The 17,996-nt window shown below is 37.5% G+C and overlaps 1 protein-coding gene across 2 annotated transcripts; it reads left to right on the forward strand.

Annotated features, from left to right (window-relative positions):
* The first annotated feature begins 2,594 nt into the window (after positions 1 to 2,594).
* On the forward strand, positions 2,595 to 17,764 carry loxa (lysyl oxidase a). 2 transcript variants are annotated; one of them, XM_060896365.1, is made up of 7 exons: positions 2,597 to 3,456; positions 4,833 to 4,941; positions 6,393 to 6,530; positions 11,423 to 11,579; positions 13,115 to 13,210; positions 15,243 to 15,358; positions 17,260 to 17,764. In XM_060896365.1, the coding sequence occupies exons 1-7, from the start codon at positions 2,862 to 2,864 to the stop codon at positions 17,264 to 17,266; spliced, it is 1,218 nt and encodes a 405-aa protein (XP_060752348.1). In that variant the 5' UTR covers positions 2,597 to 2,861; the 3' UTR covers positions 17,267 to 17,764. The 2 variants fall into 2 exon arrangements, with proteins under 2 accessions (XP_060752349.1, XP_060752348.1); XM_060896366.1 differs by lacking the exon at positions 17,260 to 17,764 and having other exon boundaries at positions 2,595 to 3,456; positions 15,243 to 15,362.
* Positions 17,765 to 17,996: the final 232 nt, after the last annotated feature.

The raw sequence follows: 17,996 nt of genomic DNA on the forward strand, positions 1-17,996 counted from the left end.
GCTGTGAGAACGTTTGGACGGAGAAAAGCACATTTTTGTGGCATAAAGTCAGGCTCCATAGCCAGGTCCTGCCTTTTACACACACACACATGCGCACACACACACATACACACACACACACACACACTCCTCTAAGATAATGTGATTGTCTTTGTTTTTATAAGCCTGCTTCACTTCTCTGCTTCTTTTCCTTTTTGCTCTGTTGCACTTAGGATGAAACAGATGATATTAACAAAAATTGTTTGTCTAGTTGTCTAGAATCAATAATGACCGGATTAATCCATTTATGTGTCTCAGAATGTTCTTGTACTTGAACAACAATCAGGGAGCACATTTAGTGTTAGTATGAAAGCTACATTTCTGGAATGGAGCAAATGAATTTTTGTGTTTTTCTAAAGACAATTGTGCTTTGGCTTGTACTAGAATATGCCCTCTAGTGTCTAATATATATGTGTTTATCATTAAGAAAATCTCCGGTAGGAATTTTTACTTTAGTTAAACTTTAGTGTTGAAAATGAAATAGTCTGCAACATTATTGAAGTCAAAACATTATGTCTTTTTATCCATACCTAAAAAAAAAAAAACAGGTCACTTTGACAGGTTAGAAAGATTTATTATTGGAAGATCATGAGAAACCCGTAAGTGAGAGTGGTATCCTCGATCCCTGTGGTTTGTCCTAGGTCAAAAGAGTTTTCAGAGCACTGATTAAGCTACTCTAACTGCCAATTAAGTGGTTGCCACAAGTCTGTGCTGTTTAGGAGGTAAAATGCAGGGCTGTGGTGTGTTTCCAAGTGCATGTTATGGATCGTTGACTGAGGGAAAAGTCCTCAGTGTTCCAGCCACGGTGGCCACGTCAAGGGTTGATTAGAGTGATAAGATGCAAAAGCTCACCTTTCTAGAGGATGTCCAATTGTTGGGCAGCATGTGCGCCTGTCTATATTAGCTACCGCAGCTATTATGATACCTAGATGCTGAGAACAGAGGACCATTGGAACTGGACTAAATCTAATTCATGCTGCTTATTTTGGAATTACTATAAAAAATAAATCAATAGAACATAGCCAGTCAAAACTAGCAGAAAGTCTAGTGTGATAGTCTCTCCACAATTCTGTCTGAGGCTATGTCAATAATTAATATTGTCCTATGCTACCAAGATCTATGGTCATTTAAACAAAGCCTTAAATGGACCTGGGGCACGGCAAAGAAGAACTGTTAAGTATTTGAGAACAATAAGGGAAGAAAACATTGTGTTTTGTATTCATGAGTGGATAAACAATACATCATTCATGATGTGCTTCTGTTTATATCATGGCCTCACTAGCAAGAACACAGAGGAATCCTTTTTGGCAAGTTTGCATGACTGAATTTTTCAGAGTTCATCCAGCTGTCAGAATGATTTCCATGCCATTATAATAAGCGACTATCCTGGAATTTTAAGATAAACTTTCACGAATTACACCAAATTTTCAAAAAGGTATTTTAGTTTTTATTTAATACTACAGTTCAGATGTGTCAAACTCCCAACTTGGTTAAGGGGAGTATAGAAACATAAACAAACTGATGTATAATTCTGGCTTCAATAAGATTAGCCTTGCCAGGTAATTAGGTGTAAAATGCTATTATAGCAGTTTATATTCATTATATTACAGGAAAATGCAAAACATTGGTTTCCTCACTTAGTCTGTTTAATGCTGGTTTGTAGACAGGTTTATTTACTGTAATGATTTTTTTTATTTTTGCCACACAAGCAACAATCTCCATACACAAACATTGGCGCTGAATCATATTAAAGAGCTAAAGTTCACTTAGTGAAATTTCTGCCTAGCAGTCTGATATAAATCTGGGTTTGGAGAATGACAGGAGAACATTACCTACTGGAATATACTGTACAGTGTCGTATGTAAAGTGTTGTGGATGAGGGATAATGGTCTGGGAAAATAATGCTATTTCAGGGTTTGGACTTGGCCCCTTAGTACCAGTGAAGGTTTAATGTTAATGCTACAGCATGCAAAGTCATTTTAGACAATTGTATGCTTCAAAAGTTTTGGCAACAGTTTATGAAAGGCTTTTAACTGTTCCAGAATGAGTCGGCACCTGTGCACAGACTGGCGTCCATAAAGACATGGTTTGACAAGTTTGGTGTGGAGGAACTCCCATGGGATGAACTGAAGCATCAGATGTGAGCCAGGCCTGCTCTCTAAACATCATTGCCTGAAACCCCAAACACTCTTTTGACTTCATGAGCAAAAATTCCCTTGTAGAATGCTGTTATAGCAGCAATGGAGGACAGGGGGACTCTATATTCATACTATACACATACTTTTGCACATGTAGTGTATATGACAATTTAATAATAATTCCACAGCTACAATCTAATTCTTTATTCTTTGAACTGAGCAAAGGTAACAAGTTCAGCTCATAGCTGAGTGCAAAGATTTGTTTTTTGTTTTTTTTTTTAGAGAGAGAGAGAGAGAGAGAGAGTATTGTCTACAGTTTTTTTAAGGTCATGTAGCTCACGTTCACATCTGCAGGGGCTTGTCTGAGACGAAATAAGAAACTTTTTGGGGAAAAATTTAAATAAAAAAAACCATCGGCTCCTCCTTTCTCTCCTTTCATTTTGCGCATCCGTCGGGAACGACGCAGAGCAACTGGAGGCTGCACCGAGATCTTTTTTTTTCATCATGCACATGATGCTTTTTATTATTTTTTCACTGAATAGGCTGTAGGAAATACAGTTTAGCCTTTGACTGTTCGATTAATAAAACAACAACAACAACAAAGCAGTAGGCTTTTTTTTTATATATATATAAAACCATTGTGTAGCTTTGTGGGACCAACCATTGTGGGATCTCACGGACAAAATGCGCGCACGACAACTCCACACGGTATTTTACGCGTGCGCGCACCTGTGTTTATTAAGCTGCGTGCTTCATAGCGTACAGAGTCAGCGGGACTCGACACCTCTTAGGCGGACCATTCAGTGGAAGCACGACGGCAGACTCTTCAGCATCCTGAGTCAGGGCGCGCAGTACGTGCCTCCGTTAAGGAGAAACGGCAATGGAGATGGAGAGCAGCAGCAGCAGCAGCAACAGGAGCAGCCGCAACAGCAGTCTCCGGTCAGACCCCTAACCGTGATCAGCAGCGTCCATGCAAGACACAGCGAGCCGTCTGGTTCTTCCGCGCCATCGCATTTACACGGATCGCGCCGGTTGCCTCTCAGGCGCGCCGGTGCGCCTCGCGGGCGCGTAAACGAAACCGCGCGCACGCCTACGGAGCAGGTTCCGTCTGCGTCTCCGTTTTCGCCGCCTCCGAGAGCGCGAGAGGACTCCATGGTCGGAGATGATCCTTATAATCCGTACAAGTACAGCGAACAGGACAACTACAACTACTATGACGCGTACGAAAGACCAAGCCCGAGACAGAGACCCGGATACGGAACAAGGTACTTTCAGTACGGTAAGGACTCGCTCTGGTACCGTGTACTTTTTTTCACATACTAATGATAAAAGTGCATAACTGGACTAGTACTCGTGCACCTTTATACTTCTAGCCTCATACTACACGCACCCAATCAGGTAAAATATAACCTAAAGAAATTGGAAATTTGCACTCGAAAAGTAAAATGGAATGGTACATTTAGTACTCTTATTCCTGAGAGGAGACTAAAAAACTGTATAATTGTCCTTACAGAGTTACAATACTAATATCATAAACACTACACATATAAATAAGCACTCCAGCAAAGCACAAGTGCTTTGTAAGCATTATGACCAGATTCATTCTTTTCAATTTATTGCATTGCTCATGTAAAATCATTACACATGACAGTGCAATGCAGCAGAATAGTATATTTTCAACTAGCTAGCTGTGAATACTTAATTTTCCTCAACAGTTTTTTTTTTCTTTTTCAAACAAAGAATGCATGCAATCTGTCTTTTACATAGAATAACATTCATCTAGGGGGCACGGTGGCTTAGTGGTTAGCACGTTCGCCTCACACCTCCAGGGTGGGGGGTTCGATTCCCGCCTCCGCCTTGTGTGTGTGGAGTTTGCATGTTCTCCCCGTGCCTCGGGGGTTTCCTCTGGGTACTCCGGTTTCCTCCCCCGGTCCAAAGACATGCATGGTAGGTTGATTGGCATCTCTGGAAAAATTGTCCGTAGTGTGTGAGTGCGTGAGTGAATGAGAGAGTGTGTGTGTGCCCTGCGATGGGTTGGCACTCCGTCCAGGGTGTATCCTGCATTGATGCCCGATGATGCCTAAGATAGGCACAGGCTCCCCGTGACCCGAGGTAGTTCGGATAAGCGGTAGAAGATGAATGAATGAATGAACATTCATCTAAGGGTGAAAATGTATATTAAATGTGCACAAGCATAGAATAAAAAAAATCTCATGATCTTCCAATAATAAATCTTTCTAACCTGTCAAAGTGACCTGAGTGTCTCAGAGTAGTTTTCTTGCTCTGGGCATCAACCATGAAGGTGTAGCTGGTTGTAAATGCTCCACCTCTTCCACTTTGTAGATCAGACTCTGTCAAGTGCGAAAACTGCACGCTCTTACACGCCTCACTTTTTCTTGCTTTTTTTCCTTTTCTTTTTAATCAGGGGCTATAAGAATATTTACATCTCATTGACTTTCTCAATGGGACAACACAAGCAGCTTTCCTACTAAATAAAGAGCCAACAATTAGATTATTCTTTTATCTCAGTCTCTTCTTAATATGCACAAAAACATGAATAAGAATGCATGAGTTATCTAGACTGCTTCATGCTGAATAGATTTGCATTGCCAGCTTCATTTTGCTCTTGGGATAAGATGTTGAGATGTTCTGCAGGTTTGCCTGACCTCGTGCCAGATCCGTACTACATTCAAGCCTCCACTTATGTGCAAAGAGTGCCGATGTACAACCTCCGATGTGCTGCAGAGGAAAACTGCCTGGCCAGGTATAAACTGGAGTTTAGCCTTTCAGAAATAATTTATCTACTAAACTGTTCATTTTATTTTAAATTACAGTTATTACAGTGGCATTGTTTATGGTGTCATATCACTCAAGGTGACCAGACATTGTAATGTTATAGTCTTGACTACACCGATTGGTGGAGAATATTCCAGTATATTCTGGACAGAAGTCAAGATCATAGCCATGAGCTAGCTAGCTAATACTAGAGAAAACCGTCATGCGGATATGATCCTTTTGTTTGACTAGATTAAGTGAGATTAGACTGTATTGGGAACAGTCTTATCATTAATGTACAGTAATTTACCTCTTTACCGCACCGATATATGGCTTAGCATTGATTAGTGTTGTATGAGAGTGTGTGTGTGCCCTGTGATGGGTTGGCACTCCATCCAGGGTGTATCCTGCCTTGATGCCCGATGACGCCTGAGATAGGCACAGGCTCCCCGTGACCCGAGGTAGTTCGGATAAGCGGTAGAAAATGAGTGAGTGAGTGAGTGATTAGTGTTGTAATAGCACTGAGCACGAGCAGGAAAAGTGAACTGATAAACATGGCTATGACCTCAAAACATTAGGAAAAGAAAAAGTAACATTTCCAACCTGACGTTCTTTAAAATAATTTTGTTAAATATATTTTTATTATTAATATATCTCTAAAATTATGCTATCTGGTTCCTGCACTAGCTAGCTACCTAAATAACTGAACATAGCTTTTATTTCTATTTGATCTGTACATTATCTTTCTGTGGTCGAACAGAAATCCGCAGTAAAAGTTACATGAAACACTTGAATGTTAGCTATGGTTAATGCAAAATCTCCTTGTTAGTGACGCTGCTCAGGTGAGCTAGCTAGCCAATAAAACAGTGCTTGTTTTGACAGCTGACAGTGTGATATTTAGCTTTGTGTAATGGCTTATATTGATCTACAGTATGAGTGTTTTTGTGTCTGTCATTTATCATTACGACAATATGTCAGTTCAGTTTTGGTCTTTAAACTGTCGACATTCTCCATACTTAGCTTAGTTCTGCAGGATAGAAAAAAAGGAGGAATAAAGTATATTTAAGCCGCTATGGGATAGATAGCTGACAGTATGACTGATATATCATCTTACCAGATGAACCCTGATTACCTCTGTGAAATTCCTAGAATTCAAGCCAGTTCTGTGAAAAGAGGGAGGAAATCATGAACTCTTTTGCTGTAGAAGGAGGAACGCTGACTCCAAGACATGGAAAATCCATCAGCAGACTTTTCAAGTGATCACTGAAGCATACTGTAATGCTCTAATCCCAAAGAGAGAGATACAAAAATGCACAATATTTGTTCCCTGTATTTATTTTCCTGTATTCGCTCTGTCAAAACAGACTTTTCAATCTCTCTAAGAAGCACAGGTTATGTCTGACAACGTGCTGTGTTTGGTGTCTTGTTTGTTGTGAGCAGCTCAGCATACAGGTCCAGTGTGAGAGATTATGATACGCGGATGCTGCTACGCTTCCCACAACGAGTCAAGAACCAAGGCACATCCGACTTCCTGCCTAGCCGGCCACGCTATTCCTGGGAGTGGCACAGCTGCCATCAGTAAGTTTCTCTCTGCATGTTTCTCGTCGTAACAGCAGAACTGAACAGTGCAGTATGTGTGGAATTTGCTGTAAGAACTCATTTGGGATTTCTGGCATTGTCCCTAAGTCAGATGATTAACTTTCTGCAACCTATTGAAAAAAATAAGCATATTAATTATAACCATTTGTCTTGTAAATGTGCATCACTTTGCCTTAAACCCGATAATGTAGAATTATGTGATTTATCCTGTATATGACACACAACTGATGATCTAGCTGTAATTTGGGCAGTTGAACACAAAATGACTGATGCATCACACTGACCCTTATCTTAATGTCTCATACAGTATCCTGTCCTCCTACAGTCCAGTCCTTTCACTGTTACACCCAAATCTTTGTTTCTCTGATCTTAATGGGCCTCAAGCCTTACACTTAATTAAAGGTCGGTGAACTATGAGAAGAGATTATAGATAAAAGCCACATGTGTGTTGTTGTTGTAATTATTATTAAAGCTACACATGCATTATTATCATTTAGTCTGTCAAGCCAAGACATCTGGCTTTTCACTAGTGTCTGATATATACATCGGTAAACAGAGCCAAATACAATCTCCTTTTACTGGAAAGTATGGTCATGTTTGAATTATGGTTTACTGGCAAACAGCCAATCACACTTTTACTCACCACTGACTGTTTCGAACAAGTCTTGAAAATGTTTTAAAAGAAGGGCTGCATGTTTTGTCAAACCAATGACACTTTATTGATCTGACAGAAATGTGTTGCAGTGTTTATTTAATGTAGAGAGGGGGAATCAGATTCATGATCCTAAAAGAATCAGATTCTGAACCAGATTCATGATTCTGAAAGTTGTGGCCAGAAAAGTGTATAAAGTTTATCAGTGTCACATTGAGGAGGTGATCTCTGAAACTTATTTAAGGGTGCTAATCAGAGTGAGAATGAGGCACAGGTGTAAGTTATTTGGATATGTGATGTGCTGGGGCTGATGGAAAAAATAGCTCAGCCCCCTTTTGGAGTTGCCATGTATCTGAAGTGGTTAAGGCTCTGGGTTGTTGCTTGGAAGATTAGGGTTCAAGCACCTTAACTCTTTGTGTGTCGTCTCTGAATCTCCCATCTCCCTCTCTGAATGTGATATAAATATTCTCAAACATCCTCTTTCATATCCTCTGAGCAGCTTTTGGACATTATATTATGATATTCTCAGTTGACATTTCTATTGTAACTCTGCCAGTTATACAAAGCCTTATTCAGATAATATCTGGAGACTGAGAGAAGATCAAAACAAAAGCACTTTTCATACAATATTTAGTTCTTCAGTTGTCTACAATAGACAGACAGCTTATTGATCCTTTGAGAGCTGTTGTATTGTTACAGCTGTTGGACAGCACAGTGCATGAAGGAAGAGCTTTTGGCAGAAACTTGCATACTAAGCGAATTCATTTCAGATTGATGCGGAGTGCAGTGTGAACACAGAGATGAACAGAAATTACTCAAAAGCTCCTGCTGTGGTTCTTTAGAAGTGGGTAAGTCAACACACCCCTGCTAAATATGCAGGTTTTTGGAATAGAGAAACCAAGTTCAATCATGTCAGATAGTTTTACAGGTTTAATGCAGTATAGCAATCAAGAAAAATACAATAAACTTTCATAATTGCAAACACCCTTTTAAACTGGGGCACGTGTTCAGAATGAACCGATCACATTCAAACTCATGTTTAGAATTAAGCATCATGACTGAGGACATCATTAACCACAAATAAAGGTCATCGGTTTCTGCAGGACAGTTATAGAAGGGAAATGATTTATAATCACATTATCATGTGTCACCCAGATGAGGATTGGTTTCATTTTGTGTCTGGTTCCTCTCAAAGTTTCTTCCTTATGTCGTCTCAGGGAGTTTTTCCAGGCTGGTGTCACCTCTGGTTTGCTTACTGGGGTAAATTTATAAATCAAAATTTTTACATTTCTATCCAGACTTCTACCCAAATAGCTGCTTTGTGGCAGTGTCCATTATTAAAAGAGTTATATAAATAAAATTGGATTGAATTGGATTTTCTGGACATCGTATGGGATTCATTCGACTGAAGCCACAGTGAAGCACGGTGGTGGTAGCATCATGCTTTGTGGCTGCTTCTCTTCTTCTAGGACTGGGGTTGTAGTCAAGATAGCTCCAAATAATAATCCATATTGGTATAAAATCTGGATTTTATATTTATTCAGGCTAATTTATTTAAAGCTACATTGCTGTCATAGCCTTAACATGTAATCATCAGAGGTAGAAGGGTGGGATGTGAAATACAACAAAACAAGAGGTGATACTTACTCAATATATTATTCTGGAAAATAAACTACAAGCAAAACCAAGCATAGCTTTACTCTTTGCCATAGTTGCTAATTGGAAGAGAAGCAGACTCAAAAAAACAAACAAAAAAATTAAATATCACAGACATTGTTGCCGATGTGGTTTTAGTGAGTATTCCTAAACATAAAAACATACACAAATCACAGCATTAATTTCTCAGCCAGTGCTGACTAATAAACAAGTTGTGCATTTAAATGAATTACACTATAGAAGACATGATTAGGTGAGAGTCTACTGTACGTTAGCTCGTCATACTTTGTACTAAGCGTGTCAGGGTTTTGGTGCTGGTGGTGCTACAGGAAAACTGTCTGTGGTCTTGTCTAAAGGAAAACAGTGTGGAGGTCTCTGCTCTGCATGCTCAGCCGTTCCAGACACCCTAATGGCTTTCGGAGCATAGTTTTACACTGATGTCAGCTATGTTTCACCACCGTGTATGGAGTACATGTGGCCGAGCTCCACTTAACACACAATCTCACCCATAAGGTCCTTTTAGCACAGCACTGAACTGTGTGTGTTCTTGGTGATATGTTGATTTCTGGCCCGGATCATTCTACTCACATATTGGTCACATAAACAACTTTATACAATAAGACGTTCAAGGAAATTTCTATTTTTTTATCTGAGTGAAAGTTTTATTAGTTTTATTAAAGTATTTTTTAAAAAATCATATTTATTTAAAAAAATTATAAATTTAATAAAAATACAAATTTCACAAACCAGAAGTTATATCTGTACAAGTAGTAAAGAAAAAATATATATAGAATATATAAAAAAATATAACAAGAAATACAAAGATATTTTATATCTAATTTATTATGTATTATTATTTGACTCTATTACTCTATTACTAAAGATAAAAATCTCATTTTTACCACAGGTGTAAAACGTTAAAAACGTTATCAAAAGTACTGTACAGCTGAATGCCTTTAAAGTTATAGAGGGACCCATCACGGACAATCAGAATTTATATATACATTTTTTATACAGTTTGGCTTCATTTCCAAAGTTTGAAGTGATATGGATAATAAATTACTTCCCATTTGTACATGAATCGTTCTCTAATTACTCAAATTTTTGAAACATGCATGATTAAAAAAACTGTAATTAAAGGGGAAAACCATAAAGGAATATTGCAGTGTTAAGACTTCTTTTCAGTCAGTGTATGTGTATTATGTACAGTTTGAGCCATTTGGAAACTATTTTTAGAGCATTGTACAGCTTGACTCTTTCCACATGTTCTTTTTAGTAAATATATGAACAGAAATCTGGCTTCAGTGTAAACCAGCACTCATCCCTACACATTGCCTTTCTCCCCAGACGGACCCTGAGCCTCGTTCGCAGAGGTTTATTTGCAGAAAAATGCCAAGAATCTTAAGCCTTAAATTAACATTGTGGCAACTAGCCTTAGGAAAGATGAGCCTGACTGCTGAGCTCCAAGTTTAGCCCTCGGTGGGGTGATAAGGTGAAGATTTATCAAGAAAACTTCAACTGAGACAAGATATAAATGAGCATATGAGGTTTGAGGGTCTTGATTGAGTATCCTAACTTCTAAGGAGCCCAAAGCCTTAAATACTGAGCAATAACTTTCCTTTAAGGTGCTTTCCCCTCTCTTCCCTCTACCCACGGTTACTGATTTGATTCTTTTCATTGATTCATTTATTTTGATTTAATGTCACATTGCACATTAATAATGATGAAAGGTTAACTGAGGTGTGTGTGTGCGTGTGTGTGTCTGAAATGAAATATAAAACAGTTATGAATCACCTGAGCATGGAGAACTCTCAGCTGGTGCTAAATAAATCATTATGTTTGTTCATTCAGCTGACTCTATCCAAATGGACTTTTAAGCCACTGAGACAGGATAGAATAGACAAAGCCTTTATTTTTGTCACGTATACATTACAGCACAGAGAAATTCTTTCTTCGCATATCCCAACTTTGAAGGTTGGTGTCAGAGCACTGGGTCAGCCATGATACAGCACTCTTAGAGCAGTGAGGGTTAAGGGCCTTGTTTAAGGGCCCAACAGTTGCAGCTCAGCAGTGCTAGAGCTTGAACCCTGAGCCTCCAATCAACTACCCAGAGCTTTAATCGCTTGAGCCACCACTTCCTATATGAGCTGGTTAAAGATTTTCTCAAGGACCCAATCCTTATACCAGGATCTTCACAAATAACCAGTGTGGCTGCAGGCTTTCATTCCAGACAGATAGGAAGAAAATTTGATAATATGAACTGAATAGATAAGCTATTTGAATCCGGTGCGACTCCTGTTCGATTGGAATGAAAGCCTGCAGACGCACCGGTCATTTGTGGATAAGATTGAAAATCAACTTCTTTGATTAAGAAATTATATGAATTGTTTTATGTTTCATATCCAGCATAATGAATAGAACGCCAGGGGTTCAAGCACCAGTAAATCCAGTACCTCCAGTACCTCCAAGCTTATGTTATTACCAGGACCCCAAAGCATGTTAAGAGACGTAAGAAAATAATAATTCCTACATAATCTAAACTGATGGCTTTCTTTATCCACAGGCACTACCACAGCATGGACGAATTCAGCCATTACGACCTGCTGGACTCCAGCTCTCACTCTCGTGTGGCTGAGGGACACAAGGCAAGCTTCTGCCTGGAGGACACGTCCTGCGACTACGGCTACTACAGACGCTTTGCTTGTACCGCTCACACACAGGTGACGCAGCTCCACCTCAGCTGTGTCTAATTCACATTTTTAGGAGTCAGTATAAATGAATTTGTGTTTATTTAGGATGACAGTCCACCACGTTTTACTTTAGAAGCTTCTTCTTCAAAAAACATTTAAAAAAAAATAAATGTCCAGATTAGTTATAATAATCACAAAGATTTTTGGTATCGTATCCGATTAAATAACAAGTTGTACTTTAAAAAAAAAACTGACCATTGTTATGGTAGTGAAGTTATTTCTAAGGATATTTATTTAACTTTAATGGAAGGAGTCTCCAGGATCAGTGCACTGTAGCAGGCAGTACATTTTCTGCCATATGAAATTCTTCAGGACAGAGGATTTTTTTACTGTGATTTTAGGTTATTTTGTAATATGACAAACTACTTTTTTACTATTAACTATAAGAGAGTGAGAAAGTGTGGCTGGTGAGGGAATAATTATTTAGGGAGGTGAAGGAAGAAATGTTTATAGCTGCTATAACACAAGTGATAACAGGAAATAACTAGTTTCACAGATGATTTGCAACATTATAGACGATAAATGGATAAAGACTAAACAATTCCGTATATCAGACTGTCAGACGGAATCCTCGTATCTCCAAAACCGTTACTTTTCAGGAAATTAAAAAAACGCCGTACCTTATCTGCAGTACACAGGGTTTAGTCCGCGTTGCAGTGGATTGTCTTGCGCTAAATTCCTGTCCTCAGACGAGCACCAGAACTAGCGGGGGTCAAGATTTTTTTTTCTTTGAGCCCAGTGTTTTGAAGACATTTACCTCAGAAGACGTGTTGATTCGTTGCGACTCTTCTTGAGGAGAAATATGCCGCGAAGCTCTCCCGCAGAGTGAGGAAGAGGTGGACAGTTGAAGTGTCCAATGGAGTTATGAGATTTGCGCTCAAGCTATTTTCAAGACTTTAGATTGGTTAATAACTTGTAAAAATAACAGACCCATGTGGGGACTGACCAATAGCATCGATATGTGAAAAAATATGAAATTTTCTAAATTTGGACATACGAGGTTTCCGCCCGACAGCGACAATATGTGGCATCAAATGAATCACTGGCAAATTGGTGTTGTTTAAGAGGAACACACTTCCAGACGTGGAGTTAAACATGAAAATAATCAGCATCTGATTGTCACATACACAATCATACACAGTACAACATGTAGTGAGATACTTTTTACGACAAACTTTTTAAATGTACAAATAGCCAACAGTAGAGAATAAAAGAATTAAATAAAAGAATAAACGAATAAAAATAAGACACAAGTGAAAACAATATAAAAAAAAAAGAAATAAATATATCAGAAAATGTAATCAGAAACAGAGGTAGTGCACCAGCCTTTTGTTGATTATTTTTCTATAACAGCATGCCCCTAAATGTTTTAGTCATCAACAACATGATCATCGTCAGCAACATGCATCAATGTGTTTTTAAAAAATTAACGTAGCTTAATGCAACATGCGAACAGGGACAAGTGCATGCTGATAGAGTTTGTGTTTGCATGTATGTTGTTACAGGGTCTGAGTCCAGGGTGTTACGATACTTACAACGCCGACATCGACTGTCAATGGATCGACATTACAGACGTGAAACCTGGGAATTACATCCTCAAGGTGTGTGACATGAACAAGGTGTCTGGGGTGTACACACTCATGTGAAAAAATTAGGACACCCCAATTAAGCCTGTGTTTTTTTTAACATACTTATACATATGGGCATTTGATCTTCATTTTAACAATATTGGAGGATTCAAATAATATAACTAAACAAAATAAAACCAAAAAAATGTACTTTACATTTAGCAAACCCTCACATTTGTTTGTTCTTAAACTGGATAAAATGACCTACAGGTGTATCACATCAGGTGCAAATTATTAGAACATTGTTACAGAGCATTTTGAATGAGGCTTGCCTTATTTAAAGCTCAGACATTTAGTTTGGCTTGCTCTTAATTGTTGAAGCGAGAGGTGATGAGATCCAAAGAGCTCTCTGAGGCCTTCAGAAAGAAGATTGTTGATGCTTATGAGTCTGGTAAGGGATATAAAAAGATCTAAGAAGAATTTGTATTCAGCCATTTCACTGTCTGGAAAATATCTTACAAGTGGAGAACATTTAAAACAACTGCCAACATGGACAGGTCAGGACATCCAATAATTCACCCCAAGAGCAGACTGTAAGATGTTAAAAGAAGTCTCCAAAAATATCATTTTATCATAGAATATCATCACGGGACGTACAGCAAGCTCTTTCAACAGTTGATGTCAAAGTGTATGAATCAACAAACCTTTGTTGTCTTGAGAGCAAGACTGAAGTGTGCCAAAGAACACAGAGACAAAGGCCAAGACTTTTGGAATAATGTGCTTTGGACAGATGAGTCTAAAATGAAATTATTTGGAGACCATAAATGAGGGATGTTTGGAATAAACCAAATACAGCATTACAGCAAAAGAACCTCATACCAACTGTGAAACATGGAGGTGGAAAGTTATGGATTGGAGATGCTTTTCTGTAGTAGGACCTGGCCAGCTCACCGTCACAGAATCCACTATGAATTTTACATTGTATCAGAAGGTGCTTGAGGAACATGTGAGACCATCTGTCAGAAAATTGAAGCTGAAGCTGAACTGGATCAATGACCCAAAACATCCCAGTAAATCCACCAAGGACTCACTGAAAAGTAAAAAACGGAGAATTCTGGAATGGCCAAGTCAAAGCCCAGATATAAATCCTATTGATTTCCTGTGTGGTGATTTGAAACAGACTGTGCATGTAAGAAACTAAACATGGCTAAAATAATTCTGCATGAAAAAGACGTTCTTCCACTCGATGTCATAAACTGGCTACAAGAAACGTCTCATTTGTTCCTCAGTTGAAATACTCATTTTTGTTTATTTCTTTTGTTTAATAAAAAAAATGTTGTTTTCATCATTTTCATCTACAGGTACAAATTAAAACAAGATCAGAAAGTGACATGTTGACATTTCTTAATTTTTTTTATTTATTTTTAAATTAATTTTCTTCACGCACCTACTGATGATCAGATATGATGTGTTAATATCCCAATTTAAAAGAACTGTTCTCGTCAGTCTGGTGACAAAATGCAAAAAAAATTCTACTTATACTATTATAGTGAAGAGTAATTTTTCTCTGTATAATCAATGCAAATTTGACAGAACATCTAAAATAATATAAGAAGTGATGGTTATTTAGCATGATTTTCTCACACCTACAGGGTTAGGGGTTCGATTCCTACCTCCACATGAGGGGTTTTCTTTGGGAAGTCCGGTTTCCTTCCTCAGTCCAAAGATATTGTATGTTGTAGGCTGATTGGCATCTCTGAATTGTCCGTAGTGTGTAAATGGATGTGTGAGTGTTTACGTGTGTCCCAGCTGGAAGGAACTGATGAACATAGTTCATCACAGGCTCATATTTCCTCAGGCTGTTTGCAGTCAATTTGTTGTTTATGTGCAGTTGTGTTTTAGCATTTGATGTAGTGTTTTTAATTCAGCAGTTTGGCTGTTGTGTTTGGCTGCAGCAGTTTGGCTGTTGGTTTGAGTTTTACCGTAGTCTTTTTTTTGTGACAGGCTGCCGTAATGACTTAAAAAGCAACCAAAAAACTGTAATTTTTGTTTGTTGGTTTTTCAGATCAGCGTTAATCCCAGTTATCAGGTTCAAGAATCCGACTACAACAACAACATTGTGCGGTGTGACCTTCGCTACACCGGCAACTACGTATACGTTTCAGGATGTCAGTTGTCGCCGTGAGTGTCTTTTCTGGTTCTTTATTTCAAAGTTTTGTATTATGTTTTAAACGTAGGAAGGGGATATATAACACATTACACAGTTTCAATGGAGTCCTGAACAGAGTCCTGAATGGAGTCCTGGACCCTATGTAATGACTGTGTACATGGATTATCACATGATCCAAGCTAATTATTATTATTATTGTTTTTTTTTTAAATTGTAGTGTACAACTGTATAAACAACACACACTGGTAGAGTACTCGCTTGATTAAAAAAAGATTTATATCGTAAACGCATAATATAACATACAGTATAAACTTGTTATTCATATTATGCTATTTATGAATTATGCTATATTTAAATATAAATCGTTCACCTCACCATTAACTAATACAGTACATGCTGTTTGCTTCGTAAATGCAATCAGAAAAATGACCAGTTAATATTATTACAGTCCACATCAAATGTACTTTCTGACAAAAAAATGTTACAGATGTATAGGATGCTTAAATAATCCAGTTGCTTACATACACTCAGGGTTTAGTTTGACTCAAATCCTCAGTCATTTATAATGATAGGAGCAGTGTAATCTTGTGATGGATCTGTTGCTTTCTTCACTCAGTATAACAAAGACTGACCGATTACAATAGCAAGTATTGTTCTCATAAACAGAGTCTTTACTATTTACTATTCAAATTATTTACTTATTCAATCTATAGATAGCTGCTTACATCTATTTTCTATTTTCTATCTTCTATAATGAACTTTAAATGTCCTTAGTCAATAAATTTCTAAATAAATTTAGTCAAAAAGTCTACTGGTTTAGGCCGAATGAGCTATTCAGTGATACAATATCAAACACGTAACTGTGTTCACATGTGAAATCACGTAGGCTGTGATTTCAGTATTATTTCACTATTACAAAAAAAAAAAAAATCTAGCATGTGTTAATGCTGCTCTCATTTCCTGAGCCAGGGTCTAGAATTAACGTTCTGTACACGATGGAAATGACTTCACTACTTCCTTCGATGTCTTTGACATCAAGGAAGTTGCATGAGCTGCAGAGTCAATCGGTTAACTTTCCACAGTTTCACTATACAGTAGCTAATCATATGACCGACTGTGCCCCAAAATATTTAACGAAGTAAATAAAATGAATACTGTATATGGATTATATATTTCACATACAGCTTAAATGGATATGTTACAACATAAAAAAATGTTTTAATATAGGCTGCATAGTACAACGAGAATGGGATACAAGATTTTATTTCACTCATAGAACTAGGTGTATATTTTTTAACATTATTTCTGCATCTGTCATCATCATCATATTCATATAAATCATATCCAATGTTCTCATTGAATCATCTGTATTCATATTCTAGATATTCTATATATTTTCTATATACAGTCAAATTCTAGTTTTATTGGATCCTACTATATTTTTATGGCACAGTCAAACATTTCACTGATTCGCATTTTAAGGGCAATTCATGAAACTGGTGTTCATGGAAAAGAAAAATTATTTATGCATAAAATTACAGGAAGGTCTAGAATTAAAAAGTCACAACTTTCATTGTCTTAACTCATGAACTCATTTCTACACAGAAGAGCTTTACATCTCTTGTCCACTCGTCCTCTTAGTAATGTATTCATTCAAACCCAACTACATATGCATTTGCTAGAGTGTTTTTCACACACGTGAACAATATATCTGAAATACGCAGGAAGTAAATGTACATATATTGGCATATAATACATATATATTTGGTCATTTTCAATATATCACAAATCTGTCACATAACATCTCAGATATTTGGTACTACCTTATATAAAATATGCATAAAATCTATAGAGGGGTTCAACCAAAAGAACCAGTGCTGTAATAACCCTGGTGTGATATGCTCTCTTTCAGGTATTAAAACACTTTCAGGTCGACTTCACAAATGAAGACTATCTGCTATCCTGAAGAAAAGTGGCAGATTTCCACATTAAGACTGAATATGATATTTCTGATATCAATCATTTTGAAACTTAGCGCATATTACAAGATGAAGCTTAGGTACAGTTCTGTCTTTTATTTTATGTCTTTTTTTCTTTTGGTTCAATTTGTTAAAAGATTTGATATTTCATGTAAGATGAAATGACATGTTTTCAATAAAGAATATAAATTTTTTACCAAAAAAAATCTTCCAGCTGAAAATAAAATGGTCATTCTGGTAGAAAGTGCAGTTTATTCACCTACAAGGCCATGTTTAACTTTACAGTTAGGACAACTAAAGGTTCAGTCTGATCCACGCTGGACAACAATCAGCTCTTTGAAGATGTCGGTGACGCTACATTTGTTATTTAACAAACGCTCATATTACTGCAAGACATGTATTACATGAAAATGACTTGAATAAATATTCATTCTCTGATTCTGGCTGAAACATTTATTTGGATATTTAGAAATGCAATTAAACAAGTAAAGCAAACAAATTACAGACATGAACTATGTGCATTACAACAGCCAGAGCCATGACTTACACTATTCATCTAGAATCCTATATTTTACTTAGTGGTTAAGAAAATAATTTATGTATTTAATGCCATAAAGTTGTTGTTTGGAGTTTAAACATTACCCAGATTTTCCACTTACCTCAAATCAGT

Source organism: Tachysurus vachellii, chromosome 20, assembly GCF_030014155.1.
Source record: "Tachysurus vachellii isolate PV-2020 chromosome 20, HZAU_Pvac_v1, whole genome shotgun sequence".
Classification (NCBI taxonomy): domain Eukaryota; kingdom Metazoa; phylum Chordata; class Actinopteri; order Siluriformes; family Bagridae; genus Tachysurus; species Tachysurus vachellii.

Bases quoted from the DNA above. Each gene is read 5' to 3' on its own strand.
- loxa (XM_060896365.1), top strand. From the start codon at position 2,862: ATGCGCGCACGACAACTCCACACGGTATTTTACGCGTGCGCGCACCTG. The intron at 3,457-4,832 runs GTAAGGACTCGC...GATGTTCTGCAG, and splicing joins AACAAGGTACTTTCAGTACG to GTTTGCCTGACCTCGTGCCA. The intron at 13,211-15,242 runs GTGTGTGACATG...TTGGTTTTTCAG, and splicing joins CTGGGAATTACATCCTCAAG to ATCAGCGTTAATCCCAGTTA.